Source organism: Callospermophilus lateralis, chromosome 3 (genome assembly GCF_048772815.1).
Source record: "Callospermophilus lateralis isolate mCalLat2 chromosome 3, mCalLat2.hap1, whole genome shotgun sequence".
Classification (NCBI taxonomy): Eukaryota; Metazoa; Chordata; class Mammalia; order Rodentia; family Sciuridae; genus Callospermophilus; species Callospermophilus lateralis.
This window is the reverse complement of record NC_135307.1, coordinates 119,985,764-120,006,865: the sequence shown is the minus strand read 5'-3', so window position 1 is coordinate 120,006,865 and position 21,102 is coordinate 119,985,764. Positions and strand designations below refer to the sequence as shown.

Sequence of the window (21,102 nt, the reverse complement as noted above, 5' to 3'; positions counted from 1 at the left end):
GGGAATACTCCTGAAGTAAAAACTTAAAGGAGATTATGGGCTAAATAATATTGGGAAATTTGTAGTATATTGAACAAGATTTTCATATTTCTGAACAGGAAGTTTTTCTATCCAGTTAGGTTTCAAGCAGTCAAAAGAAAACAAAAAATAAAAACTGTTTTCACATGCTCCATAGTATAGTACACTACTTAATCACTGTGGAAGAACTGAATTTTTTTTCTTTTCTTGTGGTACTGGGTATTTAGCCTAGGAATATTTTATCACTGAGCCACATCCCCAGGCCTTTTTATTTTTATTTTAAGACAGGGTATCACTGAGTTGCTTAGAGTCTAAGTTCTTGAGGCTGGCCTCAAAATTTGTTCTTCTGCCTCAGCCTCCTGAGTCACTAGAACTACAATATGTGCCACCATGCCCAGGTAGAATAATTTATATTTTGACATTTCTTTATCTTGTCAAAAAGGCTAAATGTTCATTTATACATATAAGTATTCTTGTTGGGTTTCTTTGCATGATTTTTTTTCCTTTCCTTTTTGGCCAAAAACCAGGGCAATAAGTAAATCTTGAAATGCCAAAATCAAAGCTGGTAGCATGGTAACAGAAAATGTATTACTATTAAGAAACAGACATCTCCCTCCCTCAAAACACACACTGGTAAGCCTCAGGCAAACACAGGTCAGTGCTTACGCATCATCCCTGGCCATCAGGGGTTGCAGAAACAATCCTGCTGTCCCTAAAATGCACACCAGGATGAAAACCCATAGAAAAATGCGATCAATCACCATGGCAACATATTTCCAGTCGTCTTGAATCTGAAAAACAAACAAACAAATAAATAAAAATCATGAAAGAGAAAGCACGAGGGGAAAAGCAAAGTGAATGTGTGTGTGTGAGTAGGGGGCAGTGTTGGTCTTGAACCCGGAGTCTTGTACATGCTGGGCAGGTTCTCTACCACTGAGCCACATCCCCAGCCCCAAGTGGATAGTTTCAATATTTAACAATATGTGGCCATATAAGAAGTCATTTTATCTCCAATATGTAAGAACTCTCTTTTTTTACTCAATGTGGTCTGAAGAAATCTACCATCAAGGTTTGCTTCATGCAGTAGAGAAATAGGTATGAAATATTTATCATATTAGCTCTGTTTCAAATGAGAAATTTCTAGGCCTTTATAACCCATTTTTTCTAAATTTCAGTTTTGTAAAGTTAGCAAAACCAATTATTTATGCCTCTATTTTGGGCCTTTGTTTGAATGGCTAGTACAACCCAGCATCACTTGCTATTGTTTCAAGTACTCATTCTTTTCCAGTTTTAGATACTAATCTTACATCTGTTGCAAATGTGAAAAAGCACATCAGGCAAGTCTATCATCCTTTTCTTTCCTAATACTCCATTCCAGAATGCCCACAGACCAAATGTCATCTTCCGGTGGAAGGTCAAAGTACAATGGAATGCTATACAGTATTATTTGAGGTTCAGCCTGCCCTACACAGTTGAAATAACTGCTGACAATGAAGTTTAAAAAAAAAAAATGGAAGAGAGTGCAACACTAATTGTACATAATATAGCTTCAGTTGAGGCTTGAAATAGGAAAAAGAATTGTATGGTAATTAAACTCCTAGACGATTCAGAAAGCAAAGGAACCATAATTGAATTGAGAAGGAGAGAACCCATGAATCAACTGATTTTGAAGCAATAATCACATAATAAAGAGGCAGCATGTAATTTTGTAATTTAATTAAGTGCCCCGAATTGGGACTGGGAAATGTGGATTTTACTATTATGAGCTTGAGTAAACGTGTCCTCTCAGTGACACTAAGAAGTCATTGGTAAAGTTATAATGTCCTGTTTGCCACAAGTTACTTTATTTGAATTCCTAAGACTGGTTTGTAAGTGCTTCAGATCTACCAGGGGCTCTGATTTCTACCCATATACTATAGGCTGAGCCTCCTAAGGGTGTAAGAGGCAGGCAGGTGGGAAAATAGAGACCTGGAGACGGATTTTGATTATAATATCACTCTGCTCCTTTCTAGCTGTAAGAATCTGGGTAAATTCTATCTCCTCCCTTGGCCTCAACTTATTTATCTATAAAATGGGAATAAGAACAATACCTACCTCAGAGGGTTGTTTTGGTACAGAGTCCTTAATGAACAGTACCTATTGATGTTAATGTTGATTTGAAAAAATGACTAATATCCCCATTTAAATCTCCCTCTGACTGCACTTCACGTGGTTCAGCCCAATGAAGAAAAACTGGACTTGTGTCTTAGACATGGGTACAAAGGGGGCATGAATTTTAAGCCTGCCTCTCTCTCTCTCTCTCTCTCTCTCTCTCTCTCCATTTTTAGTTGTAGAAGGACATGATACCTTTATTTTGTTTATTTAGGTTTTTTTATGTGGTGCTGGGGACCAAAGCCTCAGGCACGCTAGGCAAGTGCTCTACCGCTGAGCTACAACACCAGCCCTAAATCTAACTCTTAAAGCCTTTAAAGCACAATGATATCGGCCATTCTCTAGAAACGTTGGGACTAAATGATAAATCAAGGGTAGATGAGAGTTGGGCAAAATGGTGAACAGGCCCAAGCTCCTAGCTCCCTTGCACAGCACAACCCTGGAGATGGCCCAGAAACAAGAGGCTCTAAAGACTCTCCGAAACCAAAATAGGGAAGTGGTGGCCTGGGGAGCGGGCATAGCAGGTGGGGTGGCAGGTGAGCCAGGAAGGGGTCTCCATGGAAGGAGAAGGTGGGGGAGCTTTGGTGTGGTGCTCTTTTTGGCCCTGCCTTATTACCACCTCAGCCTGTCTGCTCCCTTCCCAGAGATGCAGGCTCAGGGGTGATGTGCAAGGCCAGCAGAGCCTGGCTGATGGGAAGAGCAGAGCATAGAAAGGTGCCCACTGACTGGAGTAGCTGAAGCTTCCTTCCTCTCCTCCCACATCAAGGACTGAACTACTTTAGTCCAGCAGAAGGGACTGGAAGAAATCAGAGCCAGGCAGGAGGTGGCCAGGCATTTCTTTAGGAACAAAACACCTAGAGGGGAGGCAGCACCCTCAAAGGGAAATTACCCCAGTTTGTGACGAGATGTCCTCAGCCTTGTGCTGTCTGACTTTTGGCCCTTCCCTCAAACAATTCACCAAGGACAGCTGACTCTCCCTGGAGGAAGGGCGTTTACAGGCCAAAAAGACACACATTTAGCCATCTGGAGGAAAATGAACACATTAGACAGGGCAAGGACTTAAAAATGCTCTCCTCTAAGATAAGAGAACACTGGAAACATGAAGTAGAAACAAGCAGTTTGACAGAAGAACCACTAAGTGTAAAAGGTACAAAAAATAGTAGGTGTGAAAATAGAAAATTTGTGACAAAGAACTCAGGAGATGAGCTAACTAGCAGGGTAGATACGGCCCAGGAAAGCAGCAGTGGTGGGGCGGCGAGGCTGAGGAGCCATCCTGAGTGGCAGGAAGGATGGAAGAGCTAAGAAATGAGAAAACTAAGATGGGGAAGCAGGATGCAGACATGTTCAGGTGGGTACAGTACAAACTCAGGAAAGAATACAGGAAGGGGGTGAGAAGGAATCTCTACAGAAACCATAACCTTGGATGTCCCAGCAGTAAAGAAAGATGGAAGCCCAGAATGAAAAGGCTCCTAAGAATGCCAGACTGATAAGGTGGGACTCACACCTACTAGACACATTGTGTTTGATGTCATTAGATTTCTCTAAAAATAGAAAGTTCTAATAGCTTCTAGGCAGAATCAATTACAAAGGCACAGCATTAAGACAAAACTTTCCCCCAAAGTGATACTGAGGCAAAATGACTATGAAGCCATAGATAGATAGATAAACTATATATAAATATATAGCCACACACATATATAAATAATTTTGAGTATTTAAGGAAAAGAACTTAAACACTAGCATTTTGTATCCAACTAACAGCATCCTGAACTTCATGACCAAGAAAAAGTCTTGTAGTTGCCATGTGCCTCAATTTATATATTTGTAATATTGAAATAATAATAGTATAGACCTCACAGGATTATTACAGGATAAAATGAATTCACACACACACACACACACGAGTGAAGTCACAATAAGTTAAGCCTTCCAGGCCTTAGAAGGTTTACCCATAAACACCCTTGAGGAAAGCATGTTGCTAAGAAATCCAGGGTACGCCATAGGATACATGTGAAGGGTAAAAGTAAAGTTCACGGTAGACTTTAAAAACTGAATGACAGAAATGAAAAAGTACATTCATCAAAATTCTGAACAAGAAAAAAAATCCTGAACTAGGTGAGGGGGCATAGGAGGATTAGATGAACTCTAGATAGGGCAAAAGGGAGGGAAGGGAAGGGAGGAGGCATGGGGAGAGGAAAGATGATGGAATGCTATGGTCATCACTACCCTAAGTACATGTATGAAGACACGAAGGATGTGACTCTACTTTGTGTATAACCAGAGATATGAAAAGTTGTGCTCTATATGTGTAATATGAATTATAATGCATTCTGTCATGTAACAAATTAAAATTTAAAAAATAAATTTAAAAAACTGCTGAACTAAGATACTAGTAACATCCAATGTGGCTGCAGGACATGAGGAAGACCACAGGAGAGGTGCGTCTGTGGCAGGCAGGATACAGATATTGAAAAAGGTAAGAGACTGAGTTGATGGATAGGGAAAAGAGAATTGAGTATGGGTTTAAGGCAGTAAAAACCACCAGAAGAATAAAAAAATAGAATATCATGTGGCTTTCATGTATTTTATTCATAAAAATTAAAACTTTCTTATATATAGCAAGAACTGAGGAAAAAACAAACAGGTAAATGGAAGACATTGGAATAAGGCAAAAAATATAACCCTGATAAAACTAATCACAACACAAATTAATCATTGCTCATAGGTCATGCTGTGATTAGAATGAATGAATAATCCACCAAATAAAACAAGCGGCTTCCAAACAATGAGCTTAAAAGATCTTGACTGATCTGTGCACCTCCAAGATCTCTAGAGTAGCATGTACAGTGGACAGCCAGGGTGTGATCAGCCACCAAAACTGCTGTCAACAAACAGTACTTCCCCAGGTGAGTTCTAGTTTTCTAACTTGGTAACCCACTTCTAATTCCCAATGAGAGCATTCAGCATTAAAAGGGAAATTTCCAGCAGGCTGCAGTGGCACAGAATTAATCCCAGTGACTGAGGCCAAGGCAGGAGGATTGCAAGTTCAAGGACCGTATGGGCCCCTGTCCCAAAAAGAGCTGGGATGTAGTTCAAGCACCTCTGGGTTCAATCCCAGTAAGGGGGTGGGCGGAGTTCTTTACACCAATTAAAGCTAGTACGGTTTATCTGAACAAAACAAAATAAAACTACTTCTCCAACTGGGCAGCTCCCAGAACCTGAAAATGTCAACCAAAAATATGGTCCAACAACATGCATAGGGAAATAGATGTGACACACAGAAAACAACTGACTATGGCTTAACTAGTTAATTGGCTACAGGGCCTTCTGCAACCAACCAAAGGTCTGTTACTGTGATTAAACTCAACATTGGCTTGGTCCATTGGGCCTGTGCAGGTACCCAGTCAAAAATCCATGGCCTCCCATAAGTTTTTATTTAACACTAAGGATAGTCATTCCCAGGCTTGCAGCAGCCTCTGGAGATAGCTGGGAAAACAGCCTAGGATACTGTCTAGGCTCTGTGGAGCCAGGGACAGTTAACATCTGCCAAGTTTGAGCCAAAGAATAGGAAATTAAAATATCTCTGGAGAACTGTAAATAGCAGTGTCAGTTACTCAATAAGGGAAAGAAGAAATCCTTCAGGGGGATCCACTCTTCTGACCACTGAGCAGCCACATTTATCCTAACACTTGTTACCCCCTCATATGTGTGTTGCAATCTGCTGGCTGCATGGCCAGATTTCTGCTTTCTCTGGAAAACCAGAAGGATCTACCCACATTCTCATGTAGTAACAGATGTCCAGAGGTGAGGCAGTGCCTGCCCCTTGAGATGGGTGTCGGCCACTCGTTTGCCATAGATCCTTCCAAAACCCTCAGCTTGCATAATGTCTAGGAAATAATTTTTGGAATAAAGGTCATCTTAGCCTGAAAAAGCTAGAATGTAGGTACTGAGATCTCAACCTTTAATAAAATCATTGCTAACTTAAATGACTATTTGAAAAGGGTTAGGAAAATGTAGAGAATGTCCTCAAAAGTTATCAGTGTTGAACAAATAAGAGATTTCCACTGATCATTTATTTAATGTCCAGTAACAATTTCAACCAAATTTAAAGGAATGCCTATCTTTTTGGCTAAATTAATGGCATCAGCTGGATATTTTGCATTGTTAAATCAGCCCTGAGATTGCTCCAGGTAGCTCAGATGGCTGGGTGGGGAGCTGAGGGCAGCTATGGCTGTTTGCTTCCTGTCTCATCTGCTAAAGGGCTCCAGGCATTCCTGACTAACATTAATTACCTACCATGCATCAGGAGCTGAAATTATCTTGTAATAGCTCTTTGCTAATAAACAAGGCAGAACCAATTAATTTAAAAGCAAAGACTCTTATAAAATCAGTGAGTATGATCCTGAAAACCTTGGGGGCATACAAAGGGTCATGAAACAGCCAGACACATGACATTATTTCATGTAAAACTTACCTATCCTTAACGTTAGCTCTGGTAGAAGGTTTTTAGCAAAAATAGAACTAAGTTCACCCAATTCTTTAAAAAGAGCAAAAGAATGTGAATAGATATTTCACAAAAGAAGATATCCAAATGGCCAAAAAGCATATGAAAAAGAGCCCTAGTAATTACTCAACCGGAAATACTAATTTGAACAGCGGTGAGATACCACTTAGCACATCTTGGAGAGGAGGTGAAGCACCTGGAACTCTCACACATTGCTGGGGAGTGATAGCTGGTTCAAACTCTGGAAATTTTACAATATCCACTAAAGTTAAAAATACATCTTTCCTGTTGGGGCTACAGCTCAGTGGCAGAGCACTTGCCTCATATGTGTGAGGCAAGGGGTTCGAGCCTTAGCACTACACACAAAAAAATAAATAAAATAAATAAAGGCATTCTGTCCATTTACACCTACAAAAAAATTTTTTAAAAACACATTTCGTGCTGAGGTTGTGGTTCAATGGTAGAGCGCTTGCCTCGCATGTGTGAGACCCTGGGTTTTATCCTCAGTATCACATAAAAATAAATAAGTGAAATAAAGGTATTGTGTCTAACTACAACTAAAAAATAAAAATTAAAAAAAATACATTTCTCTAAAGATCTAGCAAATCTAATCGTAGGTGTATATGCCAGAAAAATAAGTGCATATTTTCACTAAAAGACATAAGTTGGGCTGGGGATGTGGCTCAAGCGGTAGTGCGCCCGCCTGGCATGCATGCGGCCTGGGTTCAATCCTCAGCACCACATACAAACAAAGATGTTCGTGTCTGCCGAAAACTAAAAAATAGATAAATATTAAAAAATTCTCTCTCTCTCTCTCTCTAAAAAAAGACAATTTATAAGCAGCTTTGTTCATAGTTGTCCAAAAATTGTAAAACAAACAAGGTAATACGGTCATATTGAGGAATATTACACACCAATAATAAGGAAACAGCAACAAGGATAAAGCTCAAAGACATGTTGAATGAAAGAAGTCAGACAGGATGCTATTCCATGTATGTGAAATCCAAGAACAGATAAAGATAACCAATGTAAATAGTCAGGGGCTGGGGTTGTCGCTTAGTGGTATAGCACTGCCTAGTGTGTGTGAGGCACTGGGTTTGATTCTCAGCACCACATATAAATTTAAAAAAAAAAATCGGGGTTGGTCACTTGGGGAGAAGAATGACCTGGAAGGGGCACGGCAAAACTTAAGGGGGCATCGAGAATATTCTGAAACTTCGCCTGGATCATGTTTACACAGGTGTAGACATAATGTAAACATTCATTGAGCTGCACAGTTATATGGAGCAGGCACTTTACTCCATGCAAATTATACCTCAGTGAGAGAACACAAAAAGTGAAAATAAAAATGCAGCTGGTCAATACTAACTGGAGAGAGTCTGGCCTCGTGCCCTATTCCAGGCTATCTCCTAATCCACACTCCGCACAGATGTCCTAGTGGCTGGAACTGCTGGCAGCCCTGTGGCTAACTTAGGGCACCACATCTTCACAGGCTTTATCACCACATTTTACACATGAGAAAAGAGGCTCAGGGAGGTGAGGTGACTCACATATCCAAGGACATATAGCTGTCCTGAACACAGGCTGCTGAACCCAGAGTCTAATTTCTTAGCCCCACCCAATGCTTTGCTGCACAAAGAACCCACACGCCTGCTGACTGAATGGATGATAACAGCAACCAGACTCTCACCTCCTTGGCTTCATTCTGTGCTTTCATATTTTCGGCAATATATTTGACACTTTGAATTGCTTCTTTGATTTCTGGTGACAGAGCAGAGAGGGACAACACAGCATCAACAGATTCAGAACTGGAGCTTCTAGTGAGGTTTGCGCTGAAATTTGAGATTTTGATCCTGCGGTGGTGGCAGTAACCACACATCCCATCTTGGCAGGGGTAGCCTTCCTTGCACCCTTTGGATTCTGTGCGGCTGAAACAATTCAGATTTGAGAGCTCGGCACTGTAGAAGGGCCTTGGCTTCTGAGTGTTTTCTTCATTGCTGGCCGGCCTGGTCATGAACATGACCCTAGGGAGCAAGTTCAAGAATACCGTCTTCACCCAGGTGGGCATTGTGTGGGTGGTTGGGGTTCTGTAGTGCACGTTGAGCACGAAGACTGTGATGACGATGGACAAGGTGACGAAAATCATGGTGAACAGGAGGTACTCCCCGATCAAGGGGATGACCAGGGAGGTGGATGGGATGGTCTCAGTGATCACCAGTAGAAACACGGTCAAGGAGAGAAGGACAGAGATGCAGAGTGTCACCTTCTCTCCGCAGTCGGAGGGCAGGTAGAAGACGAGCACAGTGAGGAAGGAAATGAGGAGGCAGGGGATGATGAGGTTGATGGTGTAGAACAAGGGCAGGCGCCGGATATACAGAGAGTATGTGATGTCCTGGTAGATCTCCTCGCAGCAGTTGTACTTGATGTCATGTTTGTAACCTGGGGCTTTGATGATGGCCCACTCACCACTCTCCCAGTAGTCCTTGAGGTTCATGGAGGAGCCAATCAAGACCAGGTCGATTTTCGCCTTATCGTAGGACCAGGAACCGAACTTCATGGTGCAGTTTTGGTAATCAAATGGGAAGTAGGTCACGTCGATTTTGCACGAGCTCTTGAAGATGGCTGGAGGTATCCAAGTCACTTCACCTGTGTGCTTGAGTAAGGCTTTGGTCTTGTCATCCACCTGGAAATCCCCAACAGCACTGCAAAGGAAAAGAGGAGCATGGTGACATGGTCACTACCGCAGGGTCATCCAGCCCAGATTTTCATGCTGCCAGCAGGTAAATGGCAAGTAGTGGTTTGTAAAACTGGAATGTGAGAGCTAAAAGTGCCATGAGAGGTCACCTAGTTCACTGTCCCATTTACTGGTGGATAAAATAAGTCCCAGACCTCCTCCCAACACACAGTCTGTCATATTCCTTGACCCTTGGGCACATCACCAGTTCATTACACAACATAAAATTCCCAACCTGATGGTTACAGAGACCCCCAAATGCCAGAAAGACCTCCCCATCCCTGCTTAATTTTAAAAAATGGGATGAAAGTCATTGACCTGGAGGCAGGTGTTCAAGCAGTATATATTTGCTATCTGTTGTCCCTGTGGTCTGGACCTTGTTAGAATCTTGTTCATTCTCCACTGGGCGCCTAGTGTGTGTGTGTAACCAGATGGTAGGCTGAAAGGGGTTGCACAGACACCGTGGAAGCCCATACCCACTAAACTGAACCTTTTTAGATGATTTTATTTCCAGAACCTACCTGCAGATCCTGATCCTACTATTCACCACACTGCCCATTCCTCCCAACATTATTCCACAGTAGATGATCATGTCTTCTGATTCCTTGCCTTTCATATTCAGCATAACAGAGTCCTTTGCCTTCTCTTTCCCTATCTGCCCCCACTTACTCTCCATGTTTTTCTTCCTTTCTTTAAACTACGTGCACACACACACCCCCTTTTTTTGTTTTTGAGCATAGATACACATTCTTTCTTAGAGTCATCTTGTTACTAGCTGATTTTTTTTTCAGCAGGAGATCTGATGATAGGCTCAATACCCTGTAGCAATCCATTGCAACAGCCAGATGATGTCATCTGACAGTAAGGCCGGATGGTCCTCACAATGTCCCTGCCCACTGAAGGCTCTTACATTTCCTTAGATCAGCCCTTTTCTATTTCTTAGCATTCCAGCATTTGAAGGTGTTTGTATCTTTCAAATCCCTTTACCTGGTACATGAAGAGCTGCAAGACAATTATAGAATCGAAACATTTAGGGATGTCCTTGTGTGACTGTTATTGGAGAAGAACCTGTGAAAACTAAATGGGAACATTCCAGTGCACTTCTTTCCTCCCTGCTAGTCTCTGGGCCTCCCACCCTCACATCCCTTGATTGAGCAAGACAGTCATTGCACTGAAGACTCAATGCCAAAGCCCTGCCCACCTTCACTCCAGCTGGCTGGTTTGCCCTGCTGGGTTTATATGTTCTTAGCTTCCCTTCCCTCTTCCAGCTCCTGGCTCCAGGCAGATGGGAGAGGGTTGGGCAGTGGGGTGGGGTGCCATGGGTGCTAACATGGGCTAAGTTCTCCAAATGGACTTAGCCCATGTTAGCACCCATGGCACTCTGAGCTGGGCTAAGCAGAAGGCTAGAAAGACCCACAGAAAGACAGAGGCCTCCTGGATCCATAAAATGTCAGGGAAATAAGGGATCTGTGTAGAGGGTCTAGTCCAGGGGTTGGCAAATTCTGGCCCACTGGCCTGTCACCTACTTCCACAAATACATTCTGTTTGGACAAAGCTACTTCTGTTTGTTTTTTAATGTCTACAGCCATTTTGAGCTATAAGGCAAAGTTGAATAGCTGTGACATAAGCTCTATGACCTGTAAAATCTAAAATATTTTACTCTTTGGACTTCACAGAGTTGACCCATCCCAGCTGTAATCTAATCCTTTCATTTTACTGAAGAGGAAACTGAGGGTCAGAGAACAAAAATGATTTGCTCAAAGTCCATAGAGTTTGTGGACAGAGCCTTGGCCATTCAGAACTTCGGTTCTTAAGCAAGGACTCATCAAAGTATGTGTGTCCAAAGAACAAACACCAGAGATATGTTTGCCCTGGTTGCTAGTACTCATTTTTGCTCATTTCTGGGGATCTTGGCCATGGTTACTGCCTAAAGATGCCCCTGGCTGTGTGTACTCAGGTCAGAAGGCCTGTTTGGTGCTTGGGGCATATCAACTGTCATATCTATACCACTGAGAGAGAAGACAAGGACCCAGCTGGGGACTGGGGTCTCGCATAGCACTAGCTAAACAGAGAGCACCTGGTAAATATCTGTTGACTGAATGAATGACCAAAAAAATAAATGAAGATCTTACCCCTGGCAGAGCCCAAGAGTGAGATGGCTGGCAGCAAGAGGCAGCAGAAGCAGGAGGAACTGAGCTGACTTAACTGCCAAACCATGTGCATTAGTTGAAAAAATAGAAGGCAGTGTGAGTAAACGATGAGCTGAGGTGTTCCTTCAATATAAGGGAAGATTAAGGAGGTAAGTGGGGCCAGGGTAGGAGAAAAACCAAGATGGTAGAGGTTTTTGCAATCTCCAAATTCCCTAAAAATCCTGGACAATTAGGATGGCAAAGGAACAAACCTGTGGATCACACTGTTAGCAGACAGGTTTAAGGGCAACCCTCGAACCTGAGAATATGAGGGTAGGGGTCAGACTACTCCGTGACCCAGGGGGCCCATGTGGGACTAGCTTCTGGGAGGAAGTACCTGAGAGAAGAGAAAAGAAATCTCCAAGAAGTGTCTGCCCCCACAAAGAAAAGGACCTACTCTGTGTTGAACCCTCAGCAAGGGGACAGTAAAACAGAGGGTAAGAACAATTTATGGTTCCATAGGTTCCAATTTGTGGATAAGAACAATAACAAAGACCATGGGAATTCACTTAGGGTCTGAAGAGAAGCTGGGGCTGGCAGGGCTTGAGAGAATCTCAGAAATAAGCCCCCAAGTTCAGAGGCCCACTCAGAGGAAAAGTCGGATCCAAAGTGAACAGGGGAGAAAGTGGGATGAGGTGGTAGAAGGTTCAAGTGCTGGCAGACCCTGGAGGTGGCTAACCTGAGTGCAGATTTTCTCACTTCAAGGTAACTGTTTAAGGAGGACATAAGCCAAACATCCACAAAGCAGATGCAACTGACAGTAGCGTGAGTTCAATCGCCAGCACCACACACACACAAAATTGTTTAAATCAAATTTAAGAGCATAATAGAGAAGGAACATAGGCAGAGAAATTCATATATATATATATACATATATATATATATGTATATATATATATACACGTATATATATATACACACACACATACATATATGTATATATACATATGTATATATGTGTATATAGAGAGCACGCGCACGTGTGCTCATGAACATGAGCATGTGCACACACATGTGCATATGTGTTCCAGCAGAGGAAACCAAATCAATGGAATAGAACAAATCTTAAAAACCTAATGTAAAAAAACTTCCCGGGAGGGGCTGGGGCTGCAGCTCAGTGACAGATACTTGCCTAGAATGTGTGAGGCACTGGGGTTGATAAATAAAGGCATGCTGTCCATCTACAACTATAAAAAAAATTTTTTTAAAAACCAAAACTTCCCTAGAGGCTGGGGATGTGGCTCAAGTGGTAGCGCGCTCTAAAATTCTCTCTCTCTCTCTCTTTAAAAAAAAAAAAAACTTCCCTGGAAAAAAGGGGCTTCTTATGTATGTGCTACATAGTAAACTGGACTTTTTTTTTTTTTTGGTACGGGTGAATCCAGGGGTGCTATACTACTGAGCTATACCCCCAGCCCTTTATATATTTTATTTTGAGACAGGATCTCCCTAAGTTGCCCAAGCTGGTCTCAAACTTAACAATCCTCCTACCTCAGCCTCCTGATTAGCTGGGATTTTAGGTGTGCACCACCATGCCCAACAAGTAGACTTTAAGGACAAAGTAGAGGCATATCCCCATACCCCTAGGCAGACTCAAGAGCATCACTTGAGCTCATAAGTTTGAGACCAGTTAGGGCAACAAAGAAAGACCCCATCTCAAACTAAAAATAAAGACAAAGGAAGAAATCCTGTGGGTAGCCAATCAAAAGGCCGACTACTTATAAATGACTATCAATTGAATTTGCCCATTTGCTCAGGACAGCCTGGCTTACATGTGTGGTCCTGTCATGTTTATTTATAATGCCCTGTTCATCTCTCAAAAGTCACCTTATTTAACAAGGAAAAGAAAATTAGATTGACATGGATTTTGACAACAACACTTCTTACTAAAAGACAACGAGGTAAAATTTATAAGGTTTTCATTACAGGGAAATAGAAACCAAGGATTTTCTATCCAGCCAAGCAACCTAAAAGTATTCTCTAAAAAGTATTCTCTAAAAAATATTCTCTTATGAACTTGCAAGAACTAAGGGTATGTTGTATCTATGAGCATTTTGAGGATTCTATTAAAGAATGAACTTTAGAATAAACAAAACATCATAGGAAAAATTCTGATATAAGAAAAAAAAATGGTATTTCTATTGTGTTCAAAGGAAGAGAAACCCTCAACAGAGGGTCAATTTGAGAGATGTAAGTTCTAAGTAAAAGGTTGGACTGGATGATTTTTCACAATATTATTTTCAGCTGCAGATTCCAAGGAAATTCCTTATGATATATTTAAATTGAAGTGTTTGGCCACATCTCTCATTACTGTTAAAATCATTCATCCTACAGTATTGCAGCTGTTCGCCCTAAATTGCCAGCAAGGAAACAGCCATAAAACCCAAAATGTAAATCTAATATTTTTGCTTGTGTTCTCAGTTCCTGCTTAGCAAGAATTCTCTATACTCTGCCCAGTTCCCTAAGAGCCTCTGGACCATGAGATTTCTATATCAGCTTGCAGTGGAAGGAAATACTTATGCAAACCAGCTGAGTACATCTTATGTCTCAGTTCTTTAAGGACAGGCTTATAAATACAAGTTGCATGAAAGGAATATTTGTAAAATTATGTCTGAAAAGGTTAAAGACATCCTTTTTGTTTCTGCTGGGGACCAGAAGATGGGAGATATATATATATATATATATATATATATCAGCTTCCCCAGTCCTGATGCTAATTGTAATACCAAGAGTACTGCTACCAGTAGTAAAAACATATCAGTGTATACTAATATGAATAAATACCTGAACAAAGAATGCTTTAATTCATTAAAATCAGATTATACTAACTCTATGAAATGTTTTACTTAAAAAATGGTGTTTTGTTTGCCTGATGTTTGTTTTGTTTTGTTTTTGTTTTTGTTTTTGGTGCTGGGGTTTGAACTCAGGGCCCTATTAATGTAAGTAAGCATCCACTTACTCTCTCACCAAGATACATCTCTCCAGCCCCACCCTTCATGGCTTTAGTGGTTAAAACATTATCACTCAGTTGAAACATGGGTGAAAAAATTTGTTTTCCAATATCTGGAAAACAAATTAGTATATATGGTAAAATATTGGTTATAATTTGTGTTTGCTTAATAAAAGAGCTTAAATGTGGAAGGGATCAGTTTTGTGTGGGTTTAAGAAGGAGAAATGGGCTTTAGATACACCACATGAGCAGAATCAGAGAGGGAAAACTTTTGAAAGGGAAAAAGGAGGGCTACCTGAGATAGGAAGATGTATACTCTGGATCCAGAGGAGACTCCACATGTGCCCCTGGGAGGGAATGGCCTGTGAGCAGCTTCCCTGGATGGTAGGAACCACCCACTTCCCTCCAGAGGCCTATACTCATCCTCAGGGGGCTGTGGCCATCCAGTTTGACCAGGGCCTCTGTGGCTGGCAGAGCTCACCACACTTTGCACCTGGGAACTTTACTCAGCCTGTGTGTGTGTGGTGAGGGGCACAGATCCATTCCTCAAGGCTCAGACTTTTACCAGTGGGAGGCGATTTGGAGGGGACATTTGTGCAGTGGATAACTGCCTGCTGGCAGATTTGCTACTGGGGAGAGTGGAGAAAAGGTTTAAGGACAGGCAAAGAATGGGCTGGGAGTGCCCGCCTGAGCCCCAAGATCACAGCATCAGCCTCCTAAAGCATAGAGGACTACCGAGACCACCCTAGGCCTGGCTTTGCCACACAACCACTGAATGAGGTCACCTTCTACTATGGGCCCCATTCTATATCTATAAAATATGGGGAACAGGCTGTATTAGTGATCCCCAAAGCAGACTGGCCCTCACAGTCTCCAGCACAGTTGGTGAAAATACATTCTTGAGTCCATCCTGTACCCAACCCATTCTGTTTCTGTGGGATGGGTACAGAAATTGGGTAATATAACTATACATGTAAACATACCTATGGTTGCAGTATAGTGTATTACAAAATACAGTAACCTTAGAAAAGACAGGAACAAAGAAGAAAATATTTTAACAGTAGACACCTGTATTTTAAAAAGTTCCCTAGCAGCTGAACTGTCTGCAAGTGGGGAACCCTGGGAGGACACAACTCAGACTCAGCCAGCTCTGCCTTCTCCTACACCCTCATTCTCTTTCAAAGAAGAAAAAGGGAGACATTTGCTTTTATCCCTGTCTTTTTGCACAGAGTTGCTAACAGATGCCACATTCAAGGCCATCCTTGACATACCTCACTCTCTCGCCATACACCAGGGCTGTTCCCCTGACCCTTCCAGTTTTATGTCCTACAATACAGCAAGTGAGGGTCCATACTCTCCTGCCTCCCTGTGCTCCCCCCCGTTCCAGCTCCTTCTCCAGATGTGAGGTGACCTTTGAAACCAATTCAATGCAATCGCTTCCCAGAAGCTTTTTCCTCTATCAGCACATCACCTACTTTGAAGCAACTCAGCACACTGCCACTCTCTTTGGCTCACTGGCATCTCTATTACCTAGTATATAGTAGATGCTCAGCAAATCCTTGAAGAATGAACAAAGCCCTCTTGGAAAAGACCTGAGGAAGGCCTGTCAGTAATCACAGTGGGCCTAGAACACAGAGCTCAGGCTGCCAGTCCCCAGATATGTGGGTCCTCGGGCACCTTACTTGTTATACAGCACAATGTCCGGCTTCCAGATCTTCTGTGCAGGTACATGCATGAACTCCACCCCATCGTAGTCTGAGGGGTTCCACTTCAGCTTGTAGTCACTCCAGATCTGGGGGGAAGGGGCAGAGAGGAAAGAAGAGACAGCAGAAAGACCAGCCTGACTTATTGCTCTTGATACTATATCTTGGTAACTCCCCACCTCAGCCACAAGTTCCTGAGCCCCCTGCATGTTGCAGACCACACAAGCCCAGCTCCTTGTGTGTGTGTGTGTGTGTAGCAGGGAAGATAGCCCTGAGCTCAGTCTGTAAGTTGCCTCTTGCTCTAGGAGAACCATGCCTCCATGACTGTGGGTGATCCCAGCCCCTCATCAATCAAATAGGGACCATTGATTGGTGTTTTCTCCAGTCATTCCAATGCCAAGTCCAGCTTCCTGGACTTCTACCACCAGATCTAGGTCCATGCATTAAGTTCCAGCTGCTCTCTTTCAGACAAATCCTTGACCAAGCTCCCATAAAAAAAGAAGCTCTCCAACTCTGAAAGTTTCTCTCTCTTTTTTTTTTTTTTTGGTGTTGTGGGGGGTTACTGAGGATTGAACTCGGGCACTCGACCACTGAGCCACATCCCTAGCCCTATTTTTTGTATTTTATTTAGAGACAGGTCTCACTGAGTTGTTTAGTGCCTTGCCGTTGCTGAGACTGGCTTTAAAGTTGCAATCCTCCTGTCTCAGCCTCCTGAGCTGCTGGGATTACAGGTGTGCAGCACTGTGCCCAGCTTGAAAGGTTCTTGAGGAGAGAGCCATGATCATATTGAGTCTAGGAAGGGATGGGAGCAGAGCACTAGATGAGAGAGGACATGCTATGGCTGCAGAGGGAATATATCCTGGAGTGTAGGATGGGGACACTGTGTCTATTGTCAGCCTCTTGTGGATGAAGGCTGTGTGCGCAGGATGCTCAGCTGGCTGAGCTGGCAGAAGGGTCACCATCAGGCCAATGGACAATTATGTCTCTCAGCAGGTCTTAAGCAAAGCTTCCCTGGGGAAGCTATGAGGAAGCCAATTCTATCGCCTCAATTGGAACAAGAAAATACAGAGACCCTACTCCTATTCTATTAGTGATGCAAGAGAATCTGATTCTGACTTAAGGATGAGTTCTGGCAAAGAGGAAAGGAAGGAGATGGTCTTATGCTACCAAGAATTGGGGGCCAGGTCTATCTCATTTGGTAGTGCGACTCTGGAGAGGTCTCTCTCTCTAAGCTGCAGACTGTCCACCTGTGACTCAAGGGGCAAGGCCCTGTTGTCCTTCCAGGTGGACTTCAGAACAGTGCATGTGCATGTGATCCAGGAGTGGGGTCCTTTTTGGTCCACGGACAGCAATTAAAGAAGTCACCACCAGGGGGCAGCAGTGCACTAAGCGTGTCACTTACTTGCTTGAGCCACAGGTTGGTCTCCATGATCTGGTTTACTTCATCCTTGAAAAGGAGATTAAAGTAGACATAAGTGACAAAAACAAGGCTCCTTCTGGGAAAAGCTTCTCCAGAAGCCCTGTACCCCGTGGCCACAGATTGTGGCTCCAGCACTCACCACCTTCACCAGCTGAGACATGGACACTTCAAACTGGATGACGACTGGGTCAGACACATTGGCCACAGGCCGGATGATCTCATTGTAATCTTCAAACAGGCGCTCAAACAGGCGATGCTCGGCCTCTGAGCTACTGGCCACTAAGGGAAAGAGCCCTGTCAGTCCCTGGGGAAATTACTACTTATCTCTCCCACTAGGGACATCACCCACTGATAATCTCTGGGGTACTCTATGAACCCCAGACTTCCATTGCTTCCTCCAATGACAGACTGGGAAACTGAAGCCCAAGAGAGACAGGGATTCCACCATGTCACACAATTCAGTGGTAATAAGCCTGGGCTCTGACGTTGGACAAAACTGGTGCAAATCTTAACAAACCACTGTGAGCTGTGTGAGCTTAGCCTAGTAGCTTAACCTCTTTGAGCCTCGGTTTCTTTATGGGTCAAAATAAAGATTATAAATGTATTCACATCAAAGGATTGTGAGGAGTGACGTGCTTAGTGGCATGTGGTAAAAGCTCAAGAGCTATAAATTATCCTTACTTTTATTGTTACTACAGGGCAGGCATGTGGTGCAAATACTCCTGGAAAGATTCCCTGTCCAACCCCAGGGGCAGGGAGGCTGGGGGTCACCCAGGCTCAGGCGTCCTGCTTCTAAGCCTAGGAGACTGCATCCCAGATCTGGGAGTCCCCCTTGTCCCACTCAGGATCGTGTAGACATTTGGCCACAGCCTTCTTGGAAGCCGAGGCACCCACCTGTCTCTCATGATCTCAGAGTGGGACCCCCAGTTCCTGCCCATGCTGTCTTCATATCCTGCTAGAAGTCCCTTATTTCTCCGAAGCCCTGAGCAATCCCTTTTGTTCATAAGCCACACCCCAGCATAGTTAAGGCATCTTGGGTCAGCTGCAGCCCACTTACAGATCTGGGGGCAAACTGGGGAGGAGGGAAGGGAATCTGACCCAAATTTTTCAGTCCCTGAAATGGGATTTTGCCTGATTCGCCGGACACCCCAACAAAGGAAGTGCCCCAGGCAGGAGCTCCGTTGAGCGCATAAGGCGCTCTGAGTAGTGGAGACTTCCGCAACGAGGGTCAGAAACAGCCCTATGCAGCACAGCCACAATGCCCCAAGAACCTACGGGCTGGACCCCAAGGGACGTCTTGCAGCCTTGCAGAGTCCCGGCCAACCCAGGCCTCCCCAAGAGCGGGGAGTCAGGGTCGGCTTCGTCCCAACAGGCTCCCCTAGAGCCTCGGCAGCCGGCGGGGAGGCGCGCTCCCCGGTTGAGGGTCGAGGTGACGCGACCAGGACCACGGACTAGAGGCTGGCGTGCCAGATCCGGCCCGGGTCCCGAAACCGCCTCCCCGAGGTGGCCTTGGAGAAGTCCGTATTCCTCTCTGGCCACCGTTTCCCAACTAGTGGTAAAAAGAGGCGATGGACGGATCAGATGCTGGAACCGGAGCCGAAAACGAAGAAGGCATCCCGCGTCCCTGAGTGGCCTGCGGGTCCCCGGCTAGGGCGTCCCCACCCTGGGTACCGGACCCTCCAGCGAAGCGCTCCTAGGGCCGCCTTCCCTGGGGACCCCGCACGCCGCGCCGGTACCTGGCAGCAGCAGTAGCAGCAGCAGCAGCTGCGGTGGCGGCGAGAGCCGGCGGGTGCCCATGGCGCGTCGGCTCGGCCCCGCTCTCCCGCACCGCGCGGACGGGGCGGGCGGACGCGAATGGTCAGGAGCAGGTGCGGCCGACGTGGACGCTGAGGTCTTTCCGCGCAGCTCCGAGTGCAGACGGCGGACTCAGAGCCGTGCGGGCGCGGGGACCCGCGAGGCTCTTCCCTCTGGGCGGCCTTGGGGCTCCGGAGTGAGCGAATCACCCGGAGAGAAGCGTCGCGAGCCCCACGCGGGGCGGGGCGAATGCCGGAGGTGGGCTCGCGCGGGTGGGGAGAGGGCTCCGAGTCCCCAGTCCCTGAGCCCCGCGGCCTCCTCCCGGGCCCTGGGCAACCCTACGGACCGCTCGACGCCCTACCAGATAGAAGCGGGCACTGTCAGCCTCCAGGGAGGAGAGGGGCCAATCCCTGTCCCTGTGCCTGGCTTCCGGGGCGTGTGCAGCTACCGCAGGGGACTGGGGACCGCTAGGCTAGAAGGTCGTCTCTATAAAGAACGTCCAGCTCACCCTCAAAACGAGCCTCCCGTATTTGATGTTCTTAAGTAATTGTTAAATATTTTATGTGTGATGTGTGTGTGTGTGTGTGTGTGTGTGTGTGTGTGTGTGTGGTTTAGGAGGGGGATGGGTAGGTTGGAGTCAGTTAAAACAATATTGGCGATGAGTTGTGGATGATGGAATCTGTAATCTGGTTATACTGTTCTCTCTGCTTTAGAACATGTTTGAAATGTTCCTTAATTTAAAAAAAAGTATAACAAAAAGAAAAGAAATAAAAAATGAGGTTTGGAACCATCCAGGAGGGCACCTGGCTTCCCACTCTTCCCAATATGTAGATTTCCCTCTTCTCTTACTACCATTTGCAGTCCTGGGTGTCCCATGGATGCACAGTGACCAGGCAGATGCCCTGGGGTCCCTTGGTCTCTCTGGCCACGCACCAGGCATGATAGGACACCTGAAGTCTTTCCTGATGTAAACAGAGGAGGAAGGTTAACCTTCCTTGCCGGTTCTCTTTTCCTGCTTCAGCAAATGGTGAGTCACCTTCATTTCTTCTGGAAGGGGCTGCTATCCACATTTAAAGCAAACAAAAGGAGACAATTTGTGGGATCCAGAAAATGTTTGGAAGTCTTGAGGTCCACCTCTCAGGCCCCATTCTCATTCTGCTAGCAAAAGGATCTTCATTTGGAAAATACGGCAAAATCACATATTCAACATTAAACAGTAATAGGTGGGTATGAGGGATATTCTTGGGAATAACAGAGATGTTCTAAAACTGGATTATGGTGATAAATGTAATAAAATTCATTAAATTGTACACTATAAAAATGGGTGAATTTATGGTATGTTAAATTATGCCTCAATAAAATTATTTTTAAATTCAGCAGTAAGAACACTACAACCCAATTTTAAAAATGAGCAAAGGCAGTAAACATTCACCAAAGAGGATATACAGAAGGCAAAAAAAGCACATAAAATGATGTTCAACACCACTCACCATTAAGAGAAATACAGATTAAAACCAGGATGATATATCTGCTAGGATGGCTAAAAGAAAAACAAATGCTGTCAATATCAAGGCAGAAAAGGATACAGAACAACTGCCTTGCTCACACTTTGCTGGTGAGATTGTGAAATAGTACAGCTACT

The 21,102-nt window shown here is 44.3% G+C and overlaps 1 protein-coding gene across 1 annotated transcript; it reads right to left on the bottom strand.

Moving 5' to 3' along the window:
* Positions 1–680: 680 nt before the first annotated feature.
* Positions 681–19,463, bottom strand: Chrna3 (cholinergic receptor nicotinic alpha 3 subunit). The gene is made up of 6 exons (XM_076848711.1): positions 19,403–19,463; positions 17,806–17,945; positions 17,649–17,693; positions 16,226–16,335; positions 8,364–9,375; positions 681–809 (listed from the first exon to the last, which is right to left on the bottom strand). Exons 1-6 carry the CDS (start codon positions 19,461–19,463, stop codon positions 681–683), a joined length of 1,497 nt encoding a protein of 498 aa, XP_076704826.1.
* Between the last annotated feature and the right edge of the window lie 1,639 nt (positions 19,464–21,102).